Here is an 11,860-nt window from a genome sequence, read left to right as displayed (position 1 = left end):
TAGGGACCACAGTCTGGGTACAATGGGTGTTTTCTATTGTTGGGTTGTCACTACTTTCCAATGTGTAGGACCAGGAAATGCATAATTTTTGAAAGATAAAGTTAAAGATAAGTTCTGATTCCATATTAGCATTTTAACTCAATTTAAGCTTACAATGTTTTTATTTTTTATTTAATTTCTTTTAATTATAGGAAATCATGGTTTCTAATATCCATTTCTCTCTCCCTCCAACCCTTTCTTTCTTTCTCATCCCACTCTCTCTCTCTGACATTATTCCCACTGAATGCAATTTCAGACTTTGTGATTCATTTCATTCTTAGGTTATATCCTACTAAGGATGTACAGTCAAAATATTGTGTTTAAATGTCACTTTAATTATTCTCTCCGGTTTGCCACCAATATGTTAGGTTCATTTGCTTTAGTTTTCAATTTTAGGCATTGACTTTTTTAAATTTAATTTTTTAATTACATAATATATATATACAGTTTCAAAGTTGGAACAATAAAACAAACATGTTTAGAAATGTATAGCTTCCATCACTGTCTCTTCCTCCATATCCTCTCTCTTCTCTAAGACAATCATTTTTATTAGATTTTGTTTATGCTTCTGGTTTTAAAACACACACATGTACACACCAAAAGGTAGCATGCAATTTATAATATCTGGAACCTTGAATAAAATTTTTTTATTGTGATAAATTATATGTAACATAAAAATTACCATTTTAACCATATTTAAGTGTACAGTTCAGTGGCATTAAGTTCATTCATAATTTTGTGCAACCATTATCATAGTTAATTTGTAGAATTTTTTCACCCTCCTAAATGGAAACTCTGTACTCACTAAACAATACTTCTTCGTTCCATTCTCCCCCTGTCCTCACCATTGGAAATCCTTACTTTTCTTTCAGTCTCAATGGATTTGCCTATTCTATCTGCACCTTGCTTTTTTTCATTGAACTGTATATTCTAGAGATCAGTTCATAAGAGTATACAGAGATCCTCATTCATTTTTATAGCTATATAGTATTCCATCAAATGGATTAAGCTATGTATATGCAACCAGTTCCTCATTGATGGGAAATTTGTATTCCTAGTCTTATGCTATTACTAACGGTACTGCAGTGAACAAATGTATTTATCATTTCATTTTTTGCCTGTATATCTTTTAAATAGATTTCTAAAAGTGGAATTGTTGAGTCAAAGGATAAATGCATATGTGATTTTAGAACATTTGGATTTGATGTGGTAGGAATGAACCATGAAGCTATTTAAATATTAAATGAAAACCCATTTAACAGGGTTGCATGCTTTCAAGAATATGATTGAAACACTAACCCAGGGGATAGTTACATTATTTAGCTCTTTTAGTTAAAACCATTTCATTTTTGAAACACACTGCATGACAAAAACTTTTCTTGCTGTCTTTAATTTCTTTGTATTTAAACAAATTGATGTCCCACATGAAATTATGTGACTCCTACTTTTTCTTATGTATTATGAGAATACTGTAAGGAGGGATACTACCTTAAGACTTTGTCAGACTACATTGGGAAAATGACGCAGGGAGTTCTGCCAACTCTTAGAGAATTTTGGCTGCCAAATTGCACATCTGGGCAATTCGGGCCAGGAAAAAAAAAATGTATACATATCTTTAAAGTAAGGTTCTTTGGCCTGAATAATCCAGACATTGCTCTCTTGTACTGTTTCCTAAACTGTGCTTGGATGGCAGTCCTAGTTTTCAGGGGTGTTGATTTTAAATTATGAAAAGCCATGGAATGAGAGACTACTAGGGTTTCGCATAGACCTCATAAAAGGTGGGGCACAAAGGAAGACCCCAAAGGTGGGTGAGTGCAGAGGCGGCTCTAAAGGTTCAGAGGGCAAGTCGCCAGCCTGGATGCACCAATTGCTAGGGTTTAATGATTAATCGGGAGTCCAAGCCATGAAGCAAGGATATGCCCCAAGACCCATCTACCCGCCCTGCGTCCTCCGCCCCACCACCCCTTCCACTCCCTGCCTTACACTCATTTCAGTTGTCGCAGCTCCGCTCTGGCTGCAGCCCGGGGCCGAGCCCTGCCAGGGGTCACCCCGGAGCACACCCCCGCGCTGACTCCCCGGGACCGCGGCGCCGGCGCTCCGCCGAGGCCCCCCGCGGCCGCGTGTGCTCCTTCCCGGTGGAGGGCGCGTTTCAGTGTGGAAACGCCCAGCCCCGCTCCGGCTCCCTCGGACTGACGCCGCTCCTGGTGGGGAGGTGGGAGTGGGAGGGCGCCGGGGAAGGCCTGGCCTCCTCGGGTTGAGGTTGCAGCCAGCTCCCGCGCGAGGCTCTGTTCCTGCTCGGCCGCGGATTCACGCACCCCTGGTCTGGGTCCGGGTCTCCCTGAAATCGTGCGACTCCTGCTTTTTCGGGAGGAACAGCTCTCATTCTGAAACTTGTGGCGTCTGCTGGGCGGGTTGGTTCCACTGAGGACCTAGAGAACCAGGCACTTTTAGAGACCCCGGTCCCGGGTCCGCCGCCCCGCGAGGGCGGAGGGGGAGGGGAAGGGGCTGCTGCTGCCTCCTCTCCCAAATCCGGTCCCTAACCGCCCCCTCCCCCGTCGTCTGCGCGCTTTGTGCAGGCAGTCAAAACAGAACCAGCGGCCAACTGAGGGGGACGGGAAGCAAAGCCGACTGCAGCTTCGCCCCCTCCAGCCGGCCCCCCGTGCTCCCTCCCCTTTCCCACTTCTCTCCTTGCCCTAACCTCGCCCCCATCCCCCGCTCATTTCCTCTCGCACCCGGGCTCACCGATCCCTCTTTCCAAGCCCTGTTTCAGCCCCGGCATTCCTCTCCGGCTTGCCCCCTTTTCCCCCGACCTCAGTCCTCTCCCCTCGCGTCACCCTACCCCCGAGCCCCCTTCTTTCCTCTTCCCCTCCCCCAAGTCCTAGCTCCCCTTGTTCCTCCCCCACCCGATCACCCCCTTACTCTGTCCCCGCCCACTCTGCGCCGGCCCCTCGGTCGGGGCTGCGCCCCACGTGTGGACGGCTGCGCTCCAGCCCCCACTGACAGCCACCGCCCGCCGGCCCGCCCCGCGCCCCGCCTGGCCTCAAAACCCCCGCGCCGCGCCCTCGCCCGCCGCATCCATCCCGGAGCACAGCCTCCCGCCCTCCCTCTCACCGGCGGCTCGCCCCGGCCCCGCGCACCTCAGCCCGGCTGCTCAGCCGCCGCCCGCTGGCGCGTCGCTGCCCCGCGGGACTCCGGGCGAGCCGGGAGTGAATCCGCCTCTTTTGGGGGGCAACTTTTGTGTGCCTGCCGACTTCTTTCTGGAGACTTTTGCAGCTTTCCAAGATCCGGGCCGGGAGCGCACGGGAATTCGCCGAGCCGCTGCGTGCAGGCCCTTTTTTTTTTTTCTTTTGAGGTCCGCTTTCTTTGTAACTTTACGCCGCGGCTGCTCGGGTTACTTTTGTAATTTCCCGCCCCCGCCCGCCGGCGGTCCTGGAGTCGTTCGGGGCCGTGGCCCGGGGGATGCAACGTGGACCGCGCGGGGCTGCCGGCCGCCTCGCCGCCGCGCCTCGCCGCCCGCTGCGCTAGGGTCCGCGCCCCGCGGTCAGCCAGGGGACTGGCGCTCGGTCCGGGGCTCCCGGTAGAGCTGGGAGCCCGAGCCCGAGAGAGTCTTGGGAGTCGACTAAGGGCTTGCTAGACCCTGACTTTTCTCGGGCCGCGGGGATTTTGTCTTTGAGCGCTTCCTCTCCGCGGACCACGGTCCGCGCGCTCCCGGCGCCCGCGATGGGGAGACGGCGGCGGCAGTGTCTCCAGTCCTACTTCGTCTGGCTCGGCTGCGTGGCGATCTGGGCGCAGGGCATGGCCAGCCAGCCCCAGCCGCCCAAGTCGCCCCGGCCCCAGCAGCAGCCGCCGCAACAGGTCCGGCCCGCGGCGGCGGGCTCCGAAGGCGGGTTCGCGGTGCCCGAGTACCGAGAGGAGGGCGCCGCGGCGGCCAGCCGCGTCCGCAGGCGAGGACAGCAGGACGTGCTTCGAGGGTAGGTGGGCAGTCCACACCCGGGGAACCTCGGCCTGGCAGCCTTCCATCCTACCCGCTCCCCGAATCTAGTTCCAGCGGCTGTTGCCGCGGCCCCTCCAAGAGGAGACCCCGAAGCCTTGGGGGAGCGCCTCCCTTCTTTTCCCCGCAACTCCGCGCGCAAAAAGCGCTCCCTTGGGCGAGGGGAGGGGGGTGGGCGGCGGGTGGGTCCTAGGCCCCTGGGTGCGGACCGCAGAGCGCGGCAGCCCCCCGCGCAAGAGCAGGTTCCGAAGGTCGGGCGGGGTGGCGGCTGGAGTCCGCCCCTCACCGGGCGGCCGGCGTCCGCCCGCTCCCCGCCGTCGGGGGCGCCGCTCGGGAGCCTTTTGTTTGAGGACTCCGGTCGCTCCCGTCGGGAACCCGAGCGCTCCACCTTTCGACGCGTCCTCCGTGACACGTCGGGGCCAGAGTAGCAGTGGATCTGGAGGGACTGGGGTGAGGATTTTTGAAACGGAACGTTCCCTTTGTTCTCCGCATCCGGAGGCTAGAATGGTAGCAAATTATACGTTTCCCCGTTTCTTTTCGGCCTTTAAAAAGGCAGCAACGGAGGGCAGAGCAAAGGCCCTCCCCCCTTCCAGCGTCTAGCCACCTATGTCCGTGTCTGCGCCCCAACCGTTTGAAGTGCAGTTTTGGTTGATGTGTTGTCCAGAAACCGACTGTCCTAGGGCTTATGAAACTTGCCTGTGAAAACCGATAACGTGTTACTACACCCCGCCCTACGCGTGTGTGACCTCGCTTGTCCGTCGCAGGCCCAACGTGTGCGGATCCAGGTTCCACTCCTACTGCTGCCCGGGATGGAAGACGCTCCCTGGAGGAAACCAGTGCATCGTCCGTGAGTGCCTGGCCGGGACTGCAGCTCGGGGCAGCGCTCTCGGCCCGAGTCTCTCTTCCCTCTAGTCTTTTGGACACGCCTTGGCTTTTAGAATCCAGTGGCCACCTATCTGTGATAATTAGGACCTAGCCCTGTTTGATTGATGGGGGAGAAGCAGCCGGCTTGCATCGGCTTAAATTTCACTTGTAGACTCTGTTGAAGGGCAATAATGATAAAGGTTTCAAAGATACTTGGAAGTTTTATCTTTCTATGTCTATTAATACAAACTGATGGGGGAGTACAGCAATTCCCTAGATAACTCAAAACCGCTTTTTCCTAAGAGAGTCCAGATAAGACCACAGTGTGGTTATGTAAATTAACTGGCTTTTGACTCTGCATGAGGTTTAAGACTTAGGAAGATCAAGCTTTCTTAGGCCTTTGTACAAAACCACTTTATTATATCTGGTTTCATCTCAACAGCCACACAACATAGATATGAAAGGAGCACTCTCACAGTGTACACTTGACCCAGGTTAACAAAATTTTTAAAAAGGAGCTCTTCCAAATGACTTGACTTTTTTTATTTGGGGGAGACATTTAGATCTAGGATTTGCAAACTAAACTTTCCTAGTGTACTGTAGACTTCGAAAGTGTGAGTCTTAGAACTTCACTAGTCCTTCATATCTGACTTTAAAAATTTTGGTTATTTCAGTCAGTTTCCAAAGTTTATACCCAGCTCTCCAAGTTCTAATTGGAGAAATCATTAGTTACCAGTCTTGCAGTGATGGGCTGTGGGCTGTCGAATTTCACATGCCTGTGAGGTTGCGAGTTGAAGTGTGACTGGCCTTCTTCTGTGTGTTTATATAGCACAGCCACATGCGTCTTGTCAGGAGGAGAGCCAGGTATCGTAGACAGCATACTAATTTGGGAACCGATCTTGACTTTATATTGACCTTGATGTTCTCTGGGGAATAAATAATTATGCAATTGTGAGTAGAGAAAAAGGGCAAGCCACACTAATCAAGGGATAATAAGGATGTAGTGGTATCTCTGGCTATGTATTTATTGGTTTTGTGGGTTTGAGATAGACCCTTAATTTTTTTTTAGTACAGTTTTTAAAAAGGAATGAAATCTCATGTTGTGAAGACTGGTTTATTATTACTTTTTTCTACTCTAAAAATTCCACAACTCCAGTAATGAGTCAAAAATAGGAAAGAACAACTGTGTTTTTTAAGGTGATTCATAAAGATTGTAAGTAAACCCTCTGATAATAAGCCTTTGATTTTAAATTAAAAAGGAAGGAGTACTGCCTTTTCTTCTCTCCAACACAGAAGTCATATATATGAGGCATTTTTGGAGGGTGCATTTACTTTTCCAGGCCAGTAGGGCATTACCATGTCTGCTTTAAGCTTACATGGTTCCTAGAATCCTAAAACAGCTAACGTCACTCACCCCACACCTGCCATACTGGCCGGGAGTGACTGAGGCACTGCGGAAAGTCTGACTCACTAAATGTAATGAATGTGACTGCCATTATTGAGTTGGAGAGCAGCCGAGGAGAAGGGATTGGTTTATGGTACGTGTTGAAAATCTGTAAAGTCAGATTTTATTGGATCAGTGTGGAATGGGAATTCCAGAGAACAGAGCCTTCCAGAATATTTACTATAGAAATACACCCGTGTATATATGTATGGCCCTCTGAGTGTCAGCTTTAAACACTTTTGGTTTTTGAATAACATTGCATACTTGTTTAGAAAATCAGTTTTGGAAATCTCAGCATAATAGTCAATTTGGTAGCCTGCACTTCTACTTCTTAAAATATTTAGGTACTTATGAAGCACACTGGAAAGTACATGTATCATAAAGCTATAAAAAGTATAGAGTTGAAATGATTTTTATATCTCCAAGAAATATTTACTATACTTGTGTCAAGAGATATCTACAAAAATATTTGTTAGTGTACTTAGAAAATATTTTAAATACTGAGAGTATAAAATAGTGCACAAAATAGAGGGAGAGAGAATGTAATGCCTTTATAGTCTTTTGTATGAGTCTCACCTAAATTTGAACTTTTAATATTTCTGTATTAAATTCAGTAGTCCAATTATTTTGACATTTAAAATGATAATATATGGAGTTAATAACCAACTTGAAATCACTGTAAAGTCAAAATCAACAATTTTGATTCCAGGATTTTCTGATGATAATGAATTATTTTTATACTTATTGAATTTCCACCATTTCATAAAAGAAAAGCTCTGAAGCAATTTACAAAAAGAAAATAAGTAAAATACAAGTAGAAAAGGAGGACCAGAGATTAATTTTTTTATACATTTGTAGATCACCATTCTTTCTCTATGGGAAGATATTAAGATGTCAACTTCCAGACTTTTAATGTTGGCCTTAAACAGGATTCATGAGGAAGAGAAGATATTAAAAGAAAAATATTTCTCAAACTACTGGAAACCTAATGCATTTTGATCTTAGTCTCTGTATTTTGTTACTACCATTTGTAATTGTGGCCTGCAAAGATCACTGAGGGACTTTTAAGCTTCCATATATTTGTTTCCAAAAGGATAGAATTGACTTTCTCACTTTCCATTTGTTTTTTTAAATCTTGTTAGAACATGAAGCAATGGAAAAGTTTGCTTACTAACTTGTTTATTGTGAAATTATGCTATGAAGGGTTTTTTGATTGGTGGAATAATAGTGGGAAGGGGTTGGCCCAGAACCATAGCATTTGAGACCTGAAGAAAGATCAGAGCACTCCAATGTAATCCTTTAGTTTATTTTACCAGTGAGAAAACTAAACCCAGAGAAGCTGTGTTCTACCCACTCCCATCAAGCTTGCAGTGAGTGGGTCAGTGGCAGAACAAGAACTCAACCCCAGACCTTTTGCGTACCACATACTCTTACTGTGCCATTCCTCGTCTCCCAGCATCACTGAAATCCTGACACCCAGGTCTTCTTTCCCTCTCACTGCAGTTTTTCTTGATCTCATGGTTTTTGTGCAATTGTGGGAGGGACAAATGGTTAGGTGAGAAGCACTCTCGAATCTCACTGGCTCAGAGATGTAGAGCACACACCTGTGGCCATAACGTGGGTCTGTCTGAGGGTAACCAGTCTCCAGCCCTTCAAACCTTCCTTGGATTTAGGACCTGGATAGGAGCACTTTGTATATCACCCAAGCCTAGATTAAATGTCTACCTGCTGGGGAAGAATAATATTTTAATGAACATTTTTCACTGGAAAGTTTTGGTGATCAGAAGTTCTAGTACATTTTAAGAATGGTTAACTCCATGGTAGGCACAATGTTCTTGCCTAAAATCAGTTTTCTATCTTCACATGATGACCTATGATACTTTCATTTATAGAGAGTACTAATGGTAATGTTGGCCATATTATATGAATGTCAAAAGGCAATTTGGAAAAGAAAAACTATTACTGAGTGAGTTCACTTCTATAGAACATGCCCAAATCATTATTGGGGGCCACAGATCTCTGAAAGTAGCTGCACATGACATAGGCACATTGGCATAAATGTTTATAGCTAGTTCAAGGTGCTCCCAGACCCTCTCTTTGCTTCTTGTCTTCATGTATCTGGTCATGCAGCATTGAAGCACACAGCTTTTTGTTCACAAAAAGAATTCAATTGTGGGTATAGAGGTAAATCTCTTAGCTCCTAAATGCACTGGCTCTAAATATGGGAGAGGCTTCCAATTTGAATGTACTCAGTTAATGATTTTGAGGATCCATGGTATGTGCTGTGTCAGTGAGCCTAACATTCTTTGCTGGGATGACCCTCATACCTTGGAGGTCACAGCTGCAGGAGGCTTTGACTCTCCCTCCATCAAAATGTCGCAGCAGGTTTTCTGAGCAGCGGGAATAGGCTAGGTTCTGGAGATAATATAGAAGAAAAGTTGGAGGAAGGAGAGAGGGAATTATTAAGGGGAACAAAGATTGATGGTGGTGCAGGTCAGATACCAGCCGGGAAGGAATGTGCATTGAACCCCTGGGGCTGGGCCAGGTCGTTAGGGCCTGGAGTCTCCGAGGCAGCCAGTTTCACATTCCCTGTCTCCTGTGAGGGTGCCCTACAGAGCGGGCTGTGTTTTCTGAGAGTATGCACGACCTCTGGGTTTCCTCAACCTTCCCAACTTCTAGGGCCAAAACTGTCCTCTCTGGGTAAATTCTGCATATAAACTCTGCTTGGAATAGAAAAGACAACCTGTATTGATAAGAGAGTTCAACCAACATTTAGGATTATGGAACTTGAAATAGCTTTATTGGTTTGTACTTTATCATACGGATACTTGTGAGACTTGTTCTCAAGTCTGCAATGGGTGATTTTGTCGCATATCTGAAATTAGATATTGTATATCACATTTTATATCTTAGTTTTTCAGGTATATTGTTTTTAACTATAGCTTTCTTGTGTTGTACACTGTGGTTTAACACCTAATTGTTCATTTACTTCCCTATTGTGCTTTCTACAGCAATATGTAGAAATAGTTGTGGAGATGGATTTTGTTCCCGTCCTAACATGTGTACTTGTTCCAGTGGCCAAATATCACCGACCTGTGGATCAAAATCAAGTACGTTTCCTTATGACCTTGTTTACTGCATTATCCTTAAGCTTTTGAGTAAATTCTAAATGTCATTTTCAATGAAGCTATAAATCCATGATTATTTTTTTCGCTAACTGGAGTCTATTAATCTTTGGAGTAAAAGTCTTGGCTTAGTTGCCAGCAACAACTAAGGGGTAATGGGCTAATTATTTTCATTAAGAAAAATGATTTATTTCTGGTCCAGAAGCTCTGGTCTGTGCAGCAAAAGAGAGCCTGGATTGAGTGGAAAAGTAATTCTTTGTGAATAACAGCTGTAACTTGCCGGGTTTTTACAGTGTACCAGGTAGTGGTTTAAGTGTTTGACGATATCTTGTATTTAGTCCATTTTGTAGAGAAGGAGGTTGAGGCACGCAGAAGTGAAGTAAGTTGCCCAAGGTAACATAGATTTGAATTCAGGTATTCTGAAGCCTAAACCTATAGATTCAAACCCTAAGCTCTATTTATGGCCTTGCTTAACTCTGGCGGCTCATACCCTGTTTTGTGGGTTAACTGAAAGGGAAGGATAAGAGGATTGGGGAGAAAACAGATATTTATTGAGTACTGACCAGGTGTTTCATTGATTTGTTTTGCTTCACATGTACGAGCCCCCAACAACTTGGTCAGATCACTGTGGCAGTGAACTAAGTTTGTTATTCACCGCCCAATGAGAAAGTTTTGGGTCTTTCAGGTTCAAGATTAATCTTTTAGGCCAGTGTTTAAGATAACATTATCACAAAGAGGAAGCCAATGTTGTTTATTTAACTGCTCATTAAGTAAATAAATCTTTAAGTTTGCCTTAAAGTAGTGTGACGTTACACTTTTAACATTTCTCTCTCCAAATTTCCCCTAAGAAAAGGTCATTGAAAATCACTCTGACTCAGGAATATAAAATTTAAGATTCATACAAGAAATGTCATTGTCTTCTGATGAAACTTCTGATTAAAACTCTAGTTTGACTTTCTTTAAGATAATCTGTCATTTTCATAGCCTTTTAAAACTTATTACTCAAAATCCATCGAGACTTTTTAGCAAATGCCTTCTACTCCTCCCTTCTTCTGAACTTCCCTTGTCTGATTGCCTGGAAGAAACTCTTGCCAGTATCTTCATTATCCTGTTTTCTTATTTTTCTCATAAATGCCTTCAGCAAAAAACTCAGTCCTGAAGAAATTTTACTTAATTCCTCTACCTGGGCAGCTGAACATTTTCTGGCCCACCCTTGGGTTATGGTATATAATTTACAAGGGGGATCAAAACAACCCTGGAATTTATCTTCTAGAGGGCTGGCCCCTTGTAGTACAGACTTTTCCTGCTAGGTGAGTGTTCTAGGATCCCATCTGTGTCAGTGTACCAGATGGTGTTGTTGTGAGAGGTTGTGTTTGACTTCAGTGAAATTTTTAGTATATGTGCTGCCGAAGCGAGCACAACTTCAGTGAAATTTTTTTGAAGACTCTTTCAATGTGTTTGCCCATTTCATGATGGGTGATTTATCAGCACACACAGTCAGCAGTTTTTGACCAAAAGTGACGTGACCCCCCAACCCATGCCCCATTCTCCCTATTCACCTGATCTCACCCTGAGGGACTTTCTGTTGTTGTTGTTTCCCTGGATGAAAAAATTCCTCAGAGGGAAACATTTTGCCGATGTGAAGAGGTGAAACAAAACATGGCAGAAGCACTAAAAGGCATCACAATCGACGAGTTGAAAAACTGTTTTGAGCAATAGAAAAAAATGTCTCAATAGGTGTATTGCATCAAATGAAGAACACTTTGCAGGGGACTGAAGTTTAAATATCTATGAATAAATACACAATTTTATAAAGAAATTCTAGTATTGTTGGGTCCCCCCCTTCTAGTAGTAGGGACTCCATGAATTATTTACTTAGCCTTGACTAATGTACCCTTTTCATCACAAACTTTTCTTCCCATTCCTCATCCTGCTCCACTTCCCCAAAGCATTAATCACTATTAATTCCCATTAGTCATTATTAATATTCTTGAAGTACTTCTCTTTCACTTATGTACTATTGATGGCCTACAATCCTCCTATTCCTGGTTATTATTTTTTAGTCTCCTTTCAATGTTTGGGATTCCCCAGAGTTCTGTCCTTTGACCTCACTTGCATACATGTCTTTAACGACTGCCAAGATGTTGCTAACTCATAACTGTCTCCAGCGTAGATCCTTCCACTGAGCCTCACGTTTCCGCGGTCCATTTCCTATTCAACATCTCCATTTGAATGTGTCTGAAACTTGGCCACATGAAACTCTTGATTCATTGCCGACCACAGTCTGCTTCTTCCACAGTTTCTCTTGCCTTGGCAAATGGCACTGCCACCCACCCAGTACTTAAGCAACTGCTTTTCTTTTTCTCACATCAACTCTTTCTAAGAAGACCTGCTGGT

At 45.2% G+C, this 11,860-nt stretch overlaps 1 protein-coding gene across 4 annotated transcripts in view; it reads left to right on the top strand.

Annotated features, from left to right (window-relative positions):
• The first annotated feature begins 3,158 nt into the window (after nucleotides 1–3,158).
• The window catches only part of FBN2 (fibrillin 2), a 257,503-nt gene continuing 248,801 nt past the window's right edge, over nucleotides 3,159–11,860 (top strand). For 3 of the 4 annotated variants that reach the window (XM_036020718.1, XM_036020715.1, XM_028506245.2), the window contains exons 1-3: nucleotides 3,160–4,010; nucleotides 4,795–4,877; nucleotides 9,350–9,448. In XM_036020718.1, coding sequence (XP_035876611.1) covers nucleotides 3,760–4,010; nucleotides 4,795–4,877; nucleotides 9,350–9,448 — 433 coding nt within the window. In that variant the 5' untranslated portion in view covers nucleotides 3,160–3,759. Of the gene's footprint in view, nucleotides 4,011–4,794; nucleotides 4,878–9,349; nucleotides 9,449–11,860 lie in introns of all 4 variants that reach the window. The other variant, XM_036020716.1, reaches the window with a different exon arrangement.

The sequence above is a fragment of the Phyllostomus discolor genome, chromosome 3 (genome assembly GCF_004126475.2).
Source record: "Phyllostomus discolor isolate MPI-MPIP mPhyDis1 chromosome 3, mPhyDis1.pri.v3, whole genome shotgun sequence".
Lineage (NCBI taxonomy): Eukaryota > Metazoa > Chordata > Mammalia > Chiroptera > Phyllostomidae > Phyllostomus > Phyllostomus discolor.
Note: the sequence above shows the minus strand (reverse complement) of the source record. Positions and strands in the feature narration are given on the sequence as shown.